Source organism: Lepus europaeus, chromosome 19, assembly GCF_033115175.1.
Source record: "Lepus europaeus isolate LE1 chromosome 19, mLepTim1.pri, whole genome shotgun sequence".
Lineage (NCBI taxonomy): Eukaryota > Metazoa > Chordata > Mammalia > Lagomorpha > Leporidae > Lepus > Lepus europaeus.
This window is the reverse complement of record NC_084845.1, coordinates 8,241,598-8,257,414: the sequence shown is the minus strand read 5'-3', so window position 1 is coordinate 8,257,414 and position 15,817 is coordinate 8,241,598. Positions and strand designations below refer to the sequence as shown.

At 67.5% G+C, this 15,817-nt stretch overlaps 1 protein-coding gene across 2 annotated transcripts; it reads right to left on the bottom strand.

The window, feature by feature from the left end:
• Positions 1–1,418: 1,418 nt before the first annotated feature.
• BBC3 (BCL2 binding component 3) lies at positions 1,419–7,498 on the bottom strand. 2 transcript variants are annotated; one of them, XM_062176810.1, is made up of 4 exons: positions 7,413–7,498; positions 4,904–5,192; positions 3,356–3,546; positions 1,419–1,671 (listed from the first exon to the last, which is right to left on the bottom strand). In XM_062176810.1, the coding sequence occupies exons 2-4, from the start codon at positions 5,175–5,177 to the stop codon at positions 1,555–1,557; spliced, it is 582 nt and encodes a 193-aa protein (XP_062032794.1). In that variant the 5' UTR covers positions 5,178–5,192; positions 7,413–7,498; the 3' UTR covers positions 1,419–1,554. The 2 variants fall into 2 exon arrangements, with proteins under 2 accessions (XP_062032794.1, XP_062032795.1); XM_062176811.1 differs by lacking the exon at positions 7,413–7,498 and having other exon boundaries at positions 4,904–5,380.
• Positions 7,499–15,817: the final 8,319 nt, after the last annotated feature.

The following is a 15,817-nucleotide window of genomic DNA, read 5'->3' as shown; positions in this document are numbered from 1 at the left end:
TCCATCTGCTGGTTCACTCCCAAAATGGCCACTACAGCCAGGTCCGGGCCGGGTCAAGCTGAGACCATGCAGTCTCCCATCCAGGCAGCAGGGGCCCAAGCACTTGGCCATCTTCCAGTGAGGTACATTAGCAGGGCGCTGGAATGCCTGGGACGCCAGCAGTGTCTAACTACACCACCACGCCGGCCCACCAGGGGCGTCTTCACCACTATACCAAATGCCTCCAGGACGTATTTTTTAATTCCTAGAACATTGCTTAAAAAAAATCTTAATGGGGACCAGTGCTGTGGCACAGCAGGTTAAAACTGACGTCCCATATGGGCACCAGTTCAAGTCCTGGCTGCTCCACTTCTGATCCAGCTCCCTGCTGATGTCCCTGGGAAAGCAGTGGACAAAGGCCCAAGTGCTTAGGCCCCAGCACCATTGTGCCCGCAGGAGGCTGTCACGACTGACAGGTCCCCAGCAGGGGCCACCATTCATCCAGCCACCATCAAGCATCGGATCAGTACAGATAAGGTGAGGAGGAAGTCCCACACGCACCCCACCCTAAGGGGTGGGGAGGCAGGAAAGATGGCCACAGCTGCCTGTCCCACGCCTGCACGTCCCAGCCGTGCAGGGAAGGTGAGCAGAAACCATCCACTGTTCCAATCTGATTTTATTGAAAAGGAAACATACAAAAATCATGTACAAAAAAAATTAACCAAACATGTACAGAAAATTCATTCCGGTATCTACAGCAGCGCATATACAGTATTTTACAGGCTGGGCCACCCTCCCCACTCCCAGACTCCTCCCTCCTCTGAGAACCCCCCTCCCTGACGCCCCGGCCCCCCCCCCCCCAGCGCTTGGCCCTGGGGACTGAGGCTGGGGGCGGCTTCGGCCAGAATCTCCCACCCCCCAAAATGAATGCCAGTGGTCACACGTGCTCTCTCTAAACCTATGCGATGAGATTGATGAGGACGGGGGCAGTCACGGGCAGAGCACAGGATTCACAGTCTGGGCCCCCCCACCCCCCGGCCACCCCCAGATGAAGGTGAGGCAGGCGAGCCCACCACCCACCGGCTGGCTCAGGGACGACGGCTGGGGGCCGCCGCCGCCGCTCCCCTCCTCTGGCTCCCGGAGGCCAGGGGTCGCGTTTGGCTCATTTGCTCTTCACGGGCCCCCTCCCCAGGAGGAGGGGGGGAAGCACCAGGGGCCTGGGGTCAGGCCCAAAGTGAAGGGGCACCGGGCGGAGACCCAGTGTCACCGCGCAGCTGGGACGGGCGGCCAGCAGCAGCAGCCTTTCCTGAGATGGTGGTGGGCGGCGGAGGTGGGCGGCTCAGGCCCCACCCCCTCGGTCCCCGCCGCCTTCAGAGTCCGGGTCTCAGCCAGGGACGCAGGAGTCCACGTCTGGGTCGTCTCTACGTCAGTGCGCCCAGGCTGGGCCAGGCAGAGCTGGGAGTCCCGTATGCTACATGGTGCAGAAAGAGAGTCCCCCGCGCTGGCCAGGCCGTCAGGAGGCGGGAGGGTCCTGCCCCCCCGAGTCCCCGACGTCCACCGTGCGGGTGCAGGCACCTAGTTGGGCTCCATCTCCGGGGCTCCGGGGCCCCTGGGTAAGGGCAGAAGTCCCATGAGAAGATTGTACAGGACCCTCCAGGGCGAAGGGCGGTGTCGCTGCTGCTCCTCTTGTCTCTAGGGGGCGACAGAGAGCCGGGCGGTTAGTGTGGACCATGCGGTCCCCGGGGCGGACGGACAGGATCCTAGAAGTGAGAGCTACGCCTTCTCCCGCCCTCTCCTGGACACGGAGAGCAGGGGGAAGAGGACGCAGACAGAGCCTGGTTCGGCCCTTGCTCCCCGGGACCTCCTCCCTCCACGCCTGTCTTCAGACGTTTCTAGCACAACGCAGGGAAGGTTCACCGTCTGCACGGAGGGCTGCACTCCCAGGCCACGCTGGGTCAGCGCGGCTGCAGGGGGAGCCTGCCCCCCCCACCCGCAACCCCAGCCGAATGAAAACGCAGGAGGGCCCCCTAGGAGTCCTCAGAGCTAGCAGGCTGGCCCCTGCCCCCACTGAAACGAAAGACAATACTGAAAAAGGTGGCAGGTGCAGCTACAACCCCCTCATGTCCCTGGCAAGGAGTCACGGCCAGGCGGGGGCTAAGCAGGGCCCACCCAACATCACCCCCCCCCACCCGCAGATGCAGAGGGAGGGAGAGAAACTCAGCGGCAGGTCAGCACGGTGAGCTGCGGTCGGCGAAGCGACCCCAAGATCCTCAGGGGTCCCTGGCAGTGGGGCGCCTGGCACCAGACCCCGCTACCAACCCCCGCAGCCAGACCCTCGCACGCGGGCACACGGGGCAGGTGCGTGGTTTGGAAGAAGGCATACACCGATAAACCATATCAGAAATAGATCCTGGGGAGGGGGGCGTTAAGACTGCCTGGGGCGCCTGGGTTTGAGTCCCACCTCTGCTTCCCAGCCAGGCGCCTGCTACTGTGTTGGCTTCAGGACTTGGGTCCTTGCTACCCACGAGGGAGACCCCTGGCTCCCGCGTTAGGGGAATCTGGGGCGTGAGCTAGTGGAAGAAAGATCTCTCTGCCTGTCTCTGCTCCTCCGCCATGCGAAGGAGCATGAATAAGTCAACAGAAAGAAAACTAGAGCCTGGAGATCCGCCAGTGAGACAGCGCGCAAGGGCGCTCTCCGCAGAGCGGACGCGAGTGGAGCCAGAGCCGCCGCCAGGCTCGCATTGTTTCTGGCCTGGTAAACATGTAGTGAGAGACTCGCACCTGCAGGGGGACTGGGGCGGACCCGGTGGGAAGCGAGCGAGGGCCCGGGATCAGGAGGAGCTCCACAACATCGGATCTCTGCTGCGTTGTGGTTTTGTTTTTTCGGTTTTTACCATAAGCAAACAATGCAGGTGTAAATGCGCGGACTGAACACAGCCCACGGCGGCCTCCGCTCTCCGCTCGCCGTCCCGGGCTCCCAATATTTGGTTTTGCAGAGGCCATGTTGCGGGTGGGGGCGGGGCTGCGGCGGGGCGGGGCTCCCCCCGCCCCCCGCCCCCCGCCCGCGGGCCCCGGCGCTGCGTGGCGCGCGGCGGGCGGGGCGGGCGCGGCCGGCGCCGCTGCTGACTCACCGGCTATAAATAGCCCGGGATATAGGAGCCGCTCCGGCGAGCGCCGCCCTCAGTCCCCGCGGCCGCGGGCCTCGGGCGCGCCGCGGCTCTCGGCCGGGCCTCGGCCCTCGCGCGGCCGTGCGGCCCCCACCCCCGCCTGTCCCCGGCGCGACCCCGCCGCGCGGGCCGGCAGCTGCCGCACATCTGGCGGCCCCCCTCCCCGGCGGGGAGTCGCCCACCTGCCGCCTCCCTCCCCCGGCACTCACCCGCCGCTCGTACTGCGCGTTCAGGTCGTCCGCCATCCGCCGCAGCTGGGCCCCGATCTCTCGGGCCCACTGCTCCTCCTCGCCCCGGACTCCCGGGGCCGCCGGGGTGGGGCCGCCCTCCAGGGCCCCCGGGGCGCTGGGCACGGGCGACTCCAGGTGCTGCTCGGCCGGGGACAGCGACGGCTGGGGACCTTGGAGGGCAGAGGGGCGTGGTCACCACCCACCGGGCTCCGGGCCCTGGGGAGGCCGCGAGGGGCCCGGGCGCGCCTCGGCCCCCCGCCTCATTTCTACCGGTTCCTTCCCCCACTCCCCGCTCTCGCAGGCAGATTTTCTGAGCCCCCCCCCCCCCCGGGCACTGGGGAGCCAGAGGCGCTGCGGAGGCCGCTCTGGGGTCACCTGCCTGGCCAGCCGCCTCCCCGGGGCCCACGGCGGACTGGAAGCCCTTCGGCTCGGGCGGCCTAAGGAACCCCGCGTTCCAAAACGGGCCCCAGTTTGGCGCGCTCCACTTGACAGACAGGGAAACTGAGGCGCACCGTATGCAGTGGCCAAGGTCACACGGGGATACGGCGAGTGACCCCACCCAGAGTCACAAGCCTCAGGTCTCCAGCCCTCGGGTGTCCAACCACAGCGAAGCCACACCCCCGGATGTGGCAGGGGCCTGGCGACCCGGAGGCCAGACGGGCTGCCAGGGAGCCGGGCCCGGGGGGCTGGGGCGCGGGAGACGCCGGAGACGCCTTCCGGGGGCTCGTCGGAGGTAACCTCCGTGCCGGTCGCCCCGGGCGCGGGCCTCGGTTTGCACCCAGGACTCTGGGCCTGGAAATCGGGGTTCCCTCCCTCTCCCTGCTAGGAACTGAGCTAGGGAAGTTTTGTTTCCCGTGTCCCCCCCCCCCCCCCCCCCGCCCCCGGAGCTCCCGAGCCGGGCTGGGGATGGGACGGGTACACAGGGACGCTCCAAACCCTGCCACCGGGAGCCGCAGGGTTAACAGCCCGCCGGGCTGGGGACCTTTAACCCTTCCCTCCCCAGGACTCACCCTCTCCCCAAAGGGACTTTCCCAGCACAATGGCCCCTCCCCCTCTCCTTCCCCGCCCCCCACTACTCCCCTCCCTTTCAGAGGGGGCCAGTCCTGGCCAAAGAGATGCAAATAAAGGCACTGGGGCCCCGGGACGCCTCCCCGAAGTCTGGAGGTGACCCTCCTCCCACTCTGCACGCCCTCCTTCCAACTGCGAGCCCCGAGGGGGTCGCGGGGACCCAGGCCGGGGGAGGGGCGCTGGGAAACCGCCGTGGCGGGAGGCCGGGAGGAGCCCGCAGGCCGCAACTCGGGGACTGCAGTCAGATTCCAGGAGGGACTTCCCGCCTGCCTCCCCTCCACCCCAGCCCCCCGCGCCGTCTTCCTGCTTCTTGCAACACAAAGACCACGCTGGCCACACCCTCCCAGTGGCCCGGCCCGGCTCCCCGCCTCCCCTCCGCTCCCGCCCGAGTCCCTCGGGGGTCTCCGCGGCCCTCTTTCCCGGGATCCCAGCAACCCCGGGGGTGGGGCTGGCACTCACCGTCGGGCCTCGGGGCTCGGGGCCGGCTGCGGGGACCCCCAGGCCAGCGGGGGCCCCCCAGGGCGGCGGTGACGGCGGGCGGGGCGGCGGGGGCGCAGAGGTAGGCGGCGGGCAGCAGGGCGGGGGCGGCGGGAGCGGCGGGCAGCCCTGGCTCGCAGAGGCCGCAGGACACGGCCGAGGGCACCAGGCGACCGAGCGGGAAGGGGCGCGGGCCGTCGCGGGCCAGGCCCTCTATGGGCTCCGGAGAGCTGCCCTCCTGGCGTGCGCGGGCCATGGCGCTCCCTGGGGCCTGCGGGACACGGGAGGAGGAGCAGGTCAGCGGGGAAGTGCAGGGGGCACCATGGCCCCACAACCCCCCAGTGGATGGAGGGAAGCAGAGGCGTGTGCCATCGGGAGGGGGTGACGGCCCCCTGCAAGACACACCCAACTCGGGACGACACAGGGAGCAGGCTGGCCGCTCACTGATGGGCACAGCGAGGCCAGGGCTCCCTGGGGACCCAGAGGGACGGCCTGTCCCACGTGTGGCTCTGTGTGTGAGGGCTGTGACCACCCCCCAGCACAGACTGCGCCACCTGGGCGGCGTGCCCAGTAAGGACAGGTGCAGGTAACTTTCCCAACACAGGCATGGGCGCACACAGGACCCAAATGAATTCGGCTGTGGGGTGGATATGGGGGGACACCAGGGCTCACCCAAACCAGCCAGCCTGCTCCCACTGGCACATAGACACTGCGAGGGTCCCAGCCTGCAACACTGGCCGGCAGTGTCCTGCGCACACACACACCATCACAAGCACCCTGCACACGTGACCCAGTGGCTGCCACCACCCAACCCGGTGCCCCCCTCCACACACACACACACACACTGTCAAGATGGCACACGCTGGGGACACACAATGTAGCCATCAAAGCACAGGCAGGCACACTCCCCAGAGATAAGCCGCCCGCATGCCCGGACCCACACACATATCAACACCGAACAGACACCACTTCACCAGCACAGCACGGGCACCAACTTCCAGACTCCGGGACACGTGGAAAGGGGGCCCCCAGAGGCACCCCGCGCCCCCCACCCCACCCCACGCAGCGGGCGGCAGCACCATAGCAGTCAGCAGCCCACCTGCCTCTCCCAACCCCAGCCCATCGCCACCTGTCAGCACCCACACACGCGCGCCCCACAGCTAACTAATCCCGCACAGCAACAGCAGCGCACACACCTAGAGCAGGGACAGAAAACACTGGGCTCACGTGACTGACATAAACACTACACACAGGCAGCCCACATGACACGCATGAGCACAGCAACAAGCCCCTCAGACCCGACCCAACACACACACACACACACACACAGGCTCAGACAGGCTGCACCGCGGGCACCCACAGAGCCTGGGATCCTCAAATCCCAGGCAGCAATGCCAGACACACAGCCCAACACAGACAGAGACAACCAGACAAGCCCCCTCGCACGCGCGCGCGTGCACACACGCACCCCAGAAGTCACACAGACACCCGGACAAGGCGTTCACCAGGCGCACCATGGCAAGGACACGTGCCCCGGAGACACACACAGCCAGCCACGGGTGAGACGGGACACACGCACACATCCCGCACACCCGGGCAAGCCGCTCCAGCCACACGCCACCCCAGGGGCACGCCAGAGCCACAGCACCACCCCCCGTAGAGCGCGCGCAGGCAACTCTGCCGACCCGCACAGGTGCACTGACCCCAGGGCACGGGAGGCGCACGCGGGGACTCACGCACGCACCCCGACCGCCACGAACCCCAACATTCCTCCGGATGGACGTGACCACCACTCCCCGCAGGACCCCAGCGCCAACTCGGCGCCAGACTCGCGCACACACCCAGGCGAGACACCTGCAGATCCACAACCCCGCACACGCGCGCTCCCACGGCGGTCCCAGACGCCCCCCTCCGCTGTCACAGCCCCCCCCACCCGCCGCCGCCACGTGCGCCCGCCCCGCCCGCCCAGCGAGCGCGGGGCCAATAACCGGCTGTTGCTGGGGCGCAGCCCCCGCCCGCAGGAGCCGCAGACTCCGCGGCCCGAGAGCCGCCCCCTGTCGCCGCCCCCAGCGGGCGCGCGCCCTGGGTGTGGCCGCCCCTCCGTGCCGCCCCCCCCACGCCCCTCCCGGACCTCGGGGGGCTGGGGCAACCTGGGGTCGACTCTCTCCCCCCGGGGCCCCACTGGCCGCCAGGGGGCGCTGCCGAGCACGCACCCCATTGTTTGTAAACAAACCCGCCAGACCGCTGAGGCACCTGTGCGCCCAGACTGGGCGCCCGCTCGCCTAAGCGCCTCCTGCCTGGCAAATCCGGTCTGGAGTCCACCCCACCCCGCGCCGTACCCCGTGAAAGTGGAGGAGGCACGGCGTGGGAACGCAGGGCGCCCGCACTGCTCTCTGAGCGCACGCCCGTCACCTCCTCCAGGAAGCCCACCCTGCCTGGCCGGTCGCCGCGGGCCGGGATTGGGGGAAAGGGGGTGGGTGCGCACACTCACCCCGGGGGCATGAAAACGCCGGAGGGGGCGGCGAGGGGCGGCGGGCGGCTTCCGTCAGGAGGGCGCGCCCGCCGAGCGCCGCTCGCTGCGGCCGCTGTCGCTGTCCTCACTGCAGTGGCGGCTGCTGCTGCTGCTGCTGCTGCTGCTGCTGCTGCTGGCGCGTCTGCCGGTGGCCGCCGCCGCTCGCCTCGCTCGTGCCGCCGCCGCCGCCAGGAACCCGCCCGCATGTGGCTCTCCCCGCGGCTCTGGCTGCCCGGCGGATCCCGGGCCCGCTCGGCGCCCGCCCCGCCCCGCCCCGCCCCCGCCCGCCGGGTCCCACGCCCCGCCCCCGCGTGACGCCGCGGCCCCGCCCGCCGGCCGCGGACAAGTCGGGGCTTGCAGGCGCGCGCCGCGCCCCCCACCTCCGCGCGGGGGGTTTCCCTGCGGCCGGGGGCGGGGCGCGCGGGAGGCGGGGACGGCCAGCCCCCCGGGACGGCCCGCGCGCCCTGACACACTGACACACTGACTGCGACCCACGGACACACACACAGGCCGGCGCTCCAGGGTTCGCAAAGTCACGTGCAGACTCCCCGTCTCCCCAGTGCGCACCCTGGACAGGGGCATGGGCGCGCGGACCGCTCCCGTACCCTCCCCCCCCAGACAAGAACGCACAGGCAGGCGCTGACCACCAGGCCTCCAGGGTCACAGGGCCCGCGCAAGTGACACTGCGACAGGGACACGCAAAGTTAACACAAACACGCACACTCCACGACCCGAGTGTGCACAGAGCATCCCTGCCCCCGCCGCCCCAGCCACGGGCCCCAGGGCAGGACCAGGCTGACAGCTTCCAAAATGCCGACTTAGGTGACAGACACCCCCCCCCCACGCACACGCACCTGCACGCCAGCCGGATCCACACACTCTCCCGCGGGACCACACCCAAGCACACCCACGCCGTCTCCCTGCCGCGAGCACGGGAAAGTCGTCACGGATCAATGGAGCCACGAAGGGAAACTGACCTACAAGGTGCGGTCACAGAAGCGACACCTGTGTGGAGGGTGCGCATCCGGCCGCACTGCCCGCCACTGGGCCAGGGCACCGGGGAGGCGCAGGCCCCTGGCACCTGGCACGGACATGCCCGGGCAGACCCCACACCAGGGTTCACCAGGCTTGGGGCTCCCTGCTCCCTTTCCCTTTCGAGTTTCCCTCGTCACTTCCTTCCCCTTCTGAGGGGGTCACTTTCCCTCCTGCTGAGCCCGGGACTCTTGGTCTCTGTTCCACTTTCTGTTCCCAGTCACCACATCCAACCCCTGCACCAGAGGGTGACTCAGGGGGCCCGGAAGGTCTCAGAGCAGCAGCCTTGTCAGGTTTCCCAAGAGCAGAAAGTCCAGATCTCACCCCCCATCCTAAACCCTGGAGACCTCAGCCGCCCTCCCATCTTCCCTCCCTCCCATTCATTCATTCATTCATTCCTACTTCCAACCAGAGTGTTTTCCCCTGTGGGTCATGGGCAAACCATGCGCCACGAAGTCACTGCTTTGGGTCTTGGTGTTTTTCTTTTTAAATGTTTTAATTTATTTATTTTCATTTTATTTGAAAGGCAGAGTCACGGGGGGGGGGGGGGTGGAGGGAGAGACAGAGAAAGAGAGATCTTCCATCCTTTGATTCACTCCCAAAATGGCCACACTATCCAGGGCCGGGCCAGGCCAAAGCCAGGAGCCAGGAGCCACATGGGTGGCAGGGATCCAAGTACTTGAGACATCTTCTGCTGCTCCCCCACGCGCATGTAGCAGGGAGCTGGATCGGAAGCGGAGCAGCCAGGACTGGAGCAGGTGCTCACACCACACGTGGGGTGCTGGTGTCATGGGGGAGTTTAACCCACTGTGCCATACCGCCAGCCCCTTGCCTGGAGTTAGAAAAAAAAAAATACACAATATGGAATATAGTGTTTGAAAGTTAGGAAAGCTTGCTTTGTGAACTGCTACAGTCAGTACACCCAAGGTCGCAAAGAAAAGTATTTTTCCGACTGTGGACCCAGCGTGGAGATGTTGGAGAAACACTGCTGTAGACTGATAAAATGAGACCGTGCACATGGAAGTCGTTGGGCGCAGTGTCTGATACACAGTAAGCGCTTGGTAAGTGGGTGCCATTATCACTCGATGTCTCCGGGCTGGCAGTGCTTGCTCGGCGCCTGGCAGCCACGCAGTTGAGAAGGGGCGGGACCCAGCCCTCCCCCAGCTGTGGTCCAGCCGGAACCGGAACCCTTCATTCTCCCCCCAGTGCCCTCAGGCTGCATGGGATAACAGGGGGCCAGATGTGGAGGGCAGGGGACGTCTAGCTTGGTGGTTGGAGCTGGGACAGCAGGGCAGAGGCCCAAGGGTCACCGGCCAGGGTCCACCCCAGTATCTACTGCAGACCCTACTTCAAATTCTAGGGCCCTGTCACCCCGGGTCAGACTCAGAGCCATCATTACATACAGGAGAGAAAGGAGTCCAGTGTAAGCGATAGGGGACGGTGGGGACTGTGGCTAATGAATACTATACATTGCTTAGGGAGGAACCCATTAAAAACTTTGTGGGCAAAGAAAAATAGCTGTGGCTGGTCAGCTTTTTGAGGCCCCCTACCCTAGAGGCACAGGGAGAGAGTTGATTGCCCCCCCACCTCCATCTCCCAAATTCACCAGTATCCTAACAGGTCTCCTGGGGGGAGGCACAGACACCTCTGATAAGGGGTGAGAGACCAACAGGGTCGTGGAGGGGAGGGGCTTAGCTCAGGCCTGATGGCCCAGTGAGTGCCCAGCTCCGCCACCTGCTGGCTGTGTGACCCTGGGCGAGTGGTCCTGTGTCTGTGCCTCCACTTCCCCATCTGTGAGTTGAGAGAGAAAGCTATGCAGGGTGAGCCAACTTGTAGGAATAAAGTACTGGGGCACAGGGGGGCTTCAGGGGTTCTGCCTGGGGTGGGGGCCCAGCACCTCAGAGAACCCAAACAAGGCCCTGGAGTGCAGCCCCGGCGGCTGGGGCAGGGGTCTCCAGCAGGCAGGCCCCTGGCCTTGCAGACTCTCCCTTGATGGAGTGACAAAGCACCCAGCCTACCTGGGGTCCTGAGGACCTGGGTTTTGTCGTCTGGGCAAGGGGATTGTCCACCCGGCGGGAGGAGAGGGCCCTCATGGGGTGCTGGGTGAGAGGGTGCGCAAGTCCCAGCCGGCTCCAGGCAGACCCACGCACACGCGCTCCTCCCCAAACCCCACGATCTCGGAGAAGCCGGCCGCGCAGCGCCGGGCGCAGGGAGTTGCGAAGGACTTAACTTTTCACCGCAGGGCCTGTGTCGGGCCCTCCTGGGTCCCCCGCGCGCGCGCCGTCTGCCCCGCAGGCCCCGAGGCTGGACACGAGCCGCGTGGGGGCTGGGCGGGGGCGCGGGCGTCCGCAGGGTCCGAGCGGCCGGCGCGCGTGTGAAGGTTACCGCTCGGCGGCGGGCGGGGGCGCGCGCTGTTGCTGGGGTCTGCGGGGCCTGCCTGCGCCCGCGCCCCCGCCCCTTCCCGGCCAGCCAGTGAGCGGTACCCGCCGCCGTTGCCAGGGGAAACTCGCCGCCCCGTTACCCAGCAACAAGCCTGGCCCAACCAGGCGCGAGGACCCCCAGGCCCCGCCCGCCGCTGCCCACCGCGTGCCCAATGCCAGGCGGGCAGAGCCGGCCGGGCTCCCGGAGACGGCGAGCGCGTTCATTGGCCGCCGCGGCGCCCGCCCGGATCTGGGGGAGCCCTCGGCGCGGGGGGCGGGGAGCCGGGCCCGGGGGAGCTGCCGGGCGCGCGGCCGGCTGGGGTGAGACCCGGGCTGGGCACCGTCCGCCTCCCTCCCCCGCTGTGCCCCGCATCCTCGGGCGAGGATGGGCAGTGGGGCTGGGGCCGCGCGTCGTGTCCCTCCCCCGCGGGAAGTTGGCCTCCTGAAAACACACCGAGTGTTCCCCTCTCTGTGCTTGCTGACCCCTGGAGACGGAGCTGGGGGGTGACTCGGGTGCCACCCCCCAAACACGACACACGCATCGCGGTCCTGGAAAACAGGAGCCTTCCCGCAAGAGAACCCAGGCGTCCTGGCCGCAGACAAAAGAGGGGGTACCCCCCCACAGGAGCCGAGCACGCCTGGGCCCCTGAAAACAGGGGTAGGGGCCTCCTCCCTCGGAGACGCTGGTGCCCCATCCCCACAGGGACCAGGATCCCGGCCCCCAGCCGCCTCCGAACCCCCTGGCTTCCTGGCCCCACCATCCTGATCGTGGGAGACCATTCCTGCGGATGCTCACATGCCCGGCCCCAGGTGAGACCTGCGTGCTCCCCTGCCCCTGAGCCCTGTCCCCAGGGCCCGGCAGGCTGGTCTCACAGGACAGAGGGCTTCTGACCTCATAGCTACTTTCTCTACTCCTTGGCGCCCGATCTCCCAGCTCATGCCAGGGTCCCCGGCCTCCTGGTGCCAAGCGCCCTGGAATTCAAGCTGGGCGCCTCTCAGACCCCCACCCCTACCCACGCACACACCTAGAACCGACCTAGCCCCTCCGTGGTGCTGGGAGGGAGGGGTGCCCAAGGACCCACGTCTGGGAGACCCAGCCTCCCGCTATTAGGTGGCCCCAGGGCTGGCAGCCCCGGGCTCTAGGGACCCTGCGGTGTGTCCCTAGGCCACCACGGGGCGGCTCGGAGTCGGCAGTCCCACTCCAGGGAGAGCCGGGGCCGCGGCGCGTGCAGCTCCAGCCGTGCAGAGCCCAGGTGCGGCGCGCCCCTACCCGGGTACCTGGGGGGGCGGAGTCTAGGATTACTCAGCCTCCAGAATGAGGCGATGACATCATCCTGGGGAGGGGGGTGACTAATGGCCGCGCTGCGGGGGGGGGCGGGGAAGTTTACCCGGTAACAGCGCTGCGGCGCGGCCCCGCCCCCAGGGAAGGAGGGGAGGGGGCGGCGGAGCGCGCGCGCGCAAACACACACACACACACACACACACAGAGGCCCACCCAGCATCCCTCCCCGGAGTGCCACTTGGCACACAGCTTCCCGGGCAGGGGCCGCGTGTGTGTGTGTGTGTGTGTAGTTTTCTTTAGGGCTGTGGCTGGGGTGCTGTGTGTGCCATTGTGTGTCAGTGTGATGGTGTGGGGGTGACACCTGCCACAGCGCCGCCTATGTGCAGGGCTGCGTGACAGCCTGTTCAGTGTGCCCAGTGCGCTGGGGCGTGACCCCGGGAGTCAGCGCGCGTCCATCGGATCGGACTTGTGTGGCCCTGGGATGGCACGGGGTCAGAGTGTTGGCGGGAAGGTTTGTGGCTGAGTCTCTAACCATGTGTGTACCCACGCGGCAAGGTGTACCGTGTGAGGCCGCGTGGTGGGCCCCGTGTCACTCCCAGGACGCAGGTGGTGCGTGGCGCGGCCTTTTGTACCAGGGTGCGCGTGTGTCTCGACCCTGCGGTGTGCGCTGGGCCCGAGCTGTGACCGCATCTGAGCGTGTGCGCTCGGGATTGCGTGTCACCAGGTGTGTGCCTCCGTGTCACCGGTGTGTGTGCAAGTGTGTCCGACACGGCACCCACCGCGTGCGGCCGGCGGGCCGGGGCGGTGCGTGCGCCCTCAAGAATGCCTGTTCCTGGCGACGCTGGGTGCAGGGGCGACTGCGGGGCCCGGGACGGCTGCCGGGGGTCCGCGTGTGCGTGTCGCTTGGCGGGGGCCGCCGCGGCGGGTCCCTGGGCGCGTGCCTGCGCGCGTCGCTGGGTGCCGGGGCAGGCGCGCGCGTCTCCAGGCCTCCTGCCCGAGAACAGCGGCGCCGCGCTCTGATTGGCTGCGGCCGCGCCAGTGAGCGGCTCGCGCCTCCTGCGGGAACTCGGGGACCCGGGGACTTGGGGATGGGGCCCGCACACCGCGGCCCGGGGCTGTGCGGGAGGGGCTGGCCCTCCTCATCCCCACCCCCAGCCACGCTCAGAGTTCACTTTTCACGGTGCGATGGCAGCCAGGGCTCCGTCTCACCTCCTGGTCCCCGCCTCTCCCCGCAGGCAGCAGGCCCCACGCGAGGCAGACTCCAGGAAGGACTTCCCGCCCGGGCTCGGCACCCGAGCTTTATCGCTGCGGCCAGGAGCGGGCCAGGCGGCCCCGTGGCTTCCGGAGGCACCCGGGCGGGGATGAGCTCACCGCGAGTTGGCTCGGATTTCATCAGCTTCCTCTGCCCGAGCCGCCCCGGCTCGCTCGGCTTCCCGCGCCCCGCACCGGCCGCGCGGGCGAATCCGCCGGGCGCCTGCTGCCCCCCAGCGGCCGGAGGCGGGAGCGCAGGCGGCGCGCACACTGCGCGCTTTGGCCTGGACCAGGCGGGAACACGGGTCAGCTTCTCTTCGGCCCCAGGCGCCTTCAGTCCCGTTTACAGGGCGGAGTGTGAGGTCAGAGCGGCCCAGGGCGTCCCCCGGCAGGCACGGCTGCGGGTGTAGACGCTGGAGAACAGCGCGGGGAAATTCTTGTCCTACCTTCCTGGGGCTGACCCCTTGGCCTGGGTGGGGGTGTGGGGGGGAGACGGACAATAAGGAACATAAGTGACAGCGCACACTGAGTCTTCCAAAAAGAGAGAGAGCGGAGCAGGGGCAGGGCGCCCAGGCAGGCTGTCCCCGAGAAAAGTGACAGCTCAGAAAGTGACCGGGCAGCAATGGCAGCAGTTGCAAAGGTCCTGCGGCCACAGGGGAGGGGGGGCGGCTGGAAGGGCTGGAAGGGGGTGAAAAGGAGAGTAGCAGGAGGTGACGTCAGAGAGGGGGCGCTCTGGGCGAGCCCGGGGTGCAGAGCTCTGAGCGCATTCGGTGGGCGAACCGGGGCGCAAGCTCTGAGCGCATCCCGTGCTAGCGAGCGCCCTCTGGTGGCCGAGCGGGACGCAAGCTTGGGCCAGGCTGCAGGTGCGGCGGCCCCGGGGCCCGGCGCGGGGGCAGGGGCTTACTGGGGGGGTGCGGGGCCTTGGGCAGCTCACTGCGCGTCTCTGGCTCCCGCTTGCTGCTCTAATTAGGGAATAGAAACAGCAGAGGACGAGCTGATGAGATAATAAAGCCAACGAGAGGAGTGAAGGGCTCATTAAATACAGCACAGACTCTCTTCAGGGCGGGGGAGTCCACAGTGCCCAAGCGAATCATGAGAAAACAATACAGAGATAAAATGCAGTAGCCCTGCAAGCCTGCAGGCTCTGGGGTTCGTGCCACCTCCTCCAGCCAGGACCCACGGATTCCTCCTGGGCCTCCCGTCAGCCCCCTAACAGTTCATCTCTGCACTCGGCCCTGTGCTGCTATTTAACCTTCTAGCTCTCTGGCCTGGCCAGGGGGGCCCAAGGTGCTGCTTCCTCCACGCAGGCCGCCCCTGCATTCACCTGGCTTGCCCCGCCCCTCACCTAGGCCTCTTCCCAAAAGGTCACCTCCTCCCAGAGGCCCTCCTGCCCCCTCCCAGAGGCCCTCCTGCCCCCTGCCCCCTGCCCTGCCCGCTGTGGCTCCATGTGCTTGACAGCTGGTTCCTGACGTCCTGGTCCCCACCTCGCTGTCGTGGGTGCAGGAGGATTTGCAGAGCGAGGGCGCCGCGCCTCCCCTTAGTGGCCGGTGGGCAGCGTCTCTCGGACCTTGGTGAAACTGGACCTCAAGGAGCTCCTGGGAAAATGAGGTAAGACATGGAGTGTTTGGGCTCAAAAATGTTGAAGCTCATGCATAGTGTTTTCCTGGCATGTGCTTTCTTCTCTTAAAAGATCGATTTGTTAGAGAGAGAGAGATCTTCCATCCACTGGTTCACTCCCCAATTGCTCCAGCAGCCGGACCGGACCGGGCTGACGCCGGGAGCCCAGCACTCGATCCTGGTGTCTGACGCGGGCACCTGAGCCGTGCTCTGTCTGCTACCCCCAAGGTTGCATTAGCAGGAGGCTGGGCAGGGAGTGGCGCTGCTGGGACGCAAAGCTGGTGTGGGGATTTAACCACGGCACCAGAAGAGCGCCCGGATCGGGTAAAGGGGCGCCGGTTCGAGTCCCGGCTGCTGCACCTCCGACCCAGCTCCCTGCTAATGCGCCTGGGAAAGCAGTGGAAGATGGGGCCGGGCCAGGGGCCCCCAGGTGGGCGGCAGGGCCCGGAGGGACTTGAGCCGGACGCCCACCGCCCAGCCCACCGGGAAGGAGGGGCGCCGATGGCGGGGGACCTCGGGGACAGGCACCCCCCATTTCTATGCGTGGATTTTCGCTTTCAAATCCACGCTTCTTAGAACATGAGGGAGGTGCTGTCCCCGCAGGTCCTGCATGGGCTCTTCACGGTGAGGCTGGGACGGTGGGCGTCGGCTCAAGTCACTCCGAGCTGGCCGCCCACCTGGGGCTCGCTCGGACCCGCTCCCGCCAGCCCCCGCCCCGGGCGCGCGCGGCCCTTTAAGGCTCCCGGAAACGGGCAGGCGGACCGGAAGTGACCCCGTTTATT

Coding starts and splice junctions, on each gene's coding strand:
- BBC3 (XM_062176810.1), bottom strand. CDS start 5,177: ATGGCCCGCGCACGCCAGGAGGGCAGCTCTCCGGAGCCCATAGAGGGC. Junction 3,547..4,903: donor CCGAGCCCCGAGGCCCGACG/GTGAGTGCCAGC, acceptor CTGCCCTCCAAG/GTCCCCAGCCGTCGCTGTCC. Junction 1,672..3,355: donor ACGCGCAGTACGAGCGGCGG/GTGAGTGCCGGG, acceptor GTCGCCCCCTAG/AGACAAGAGGAGCAGCAGCG.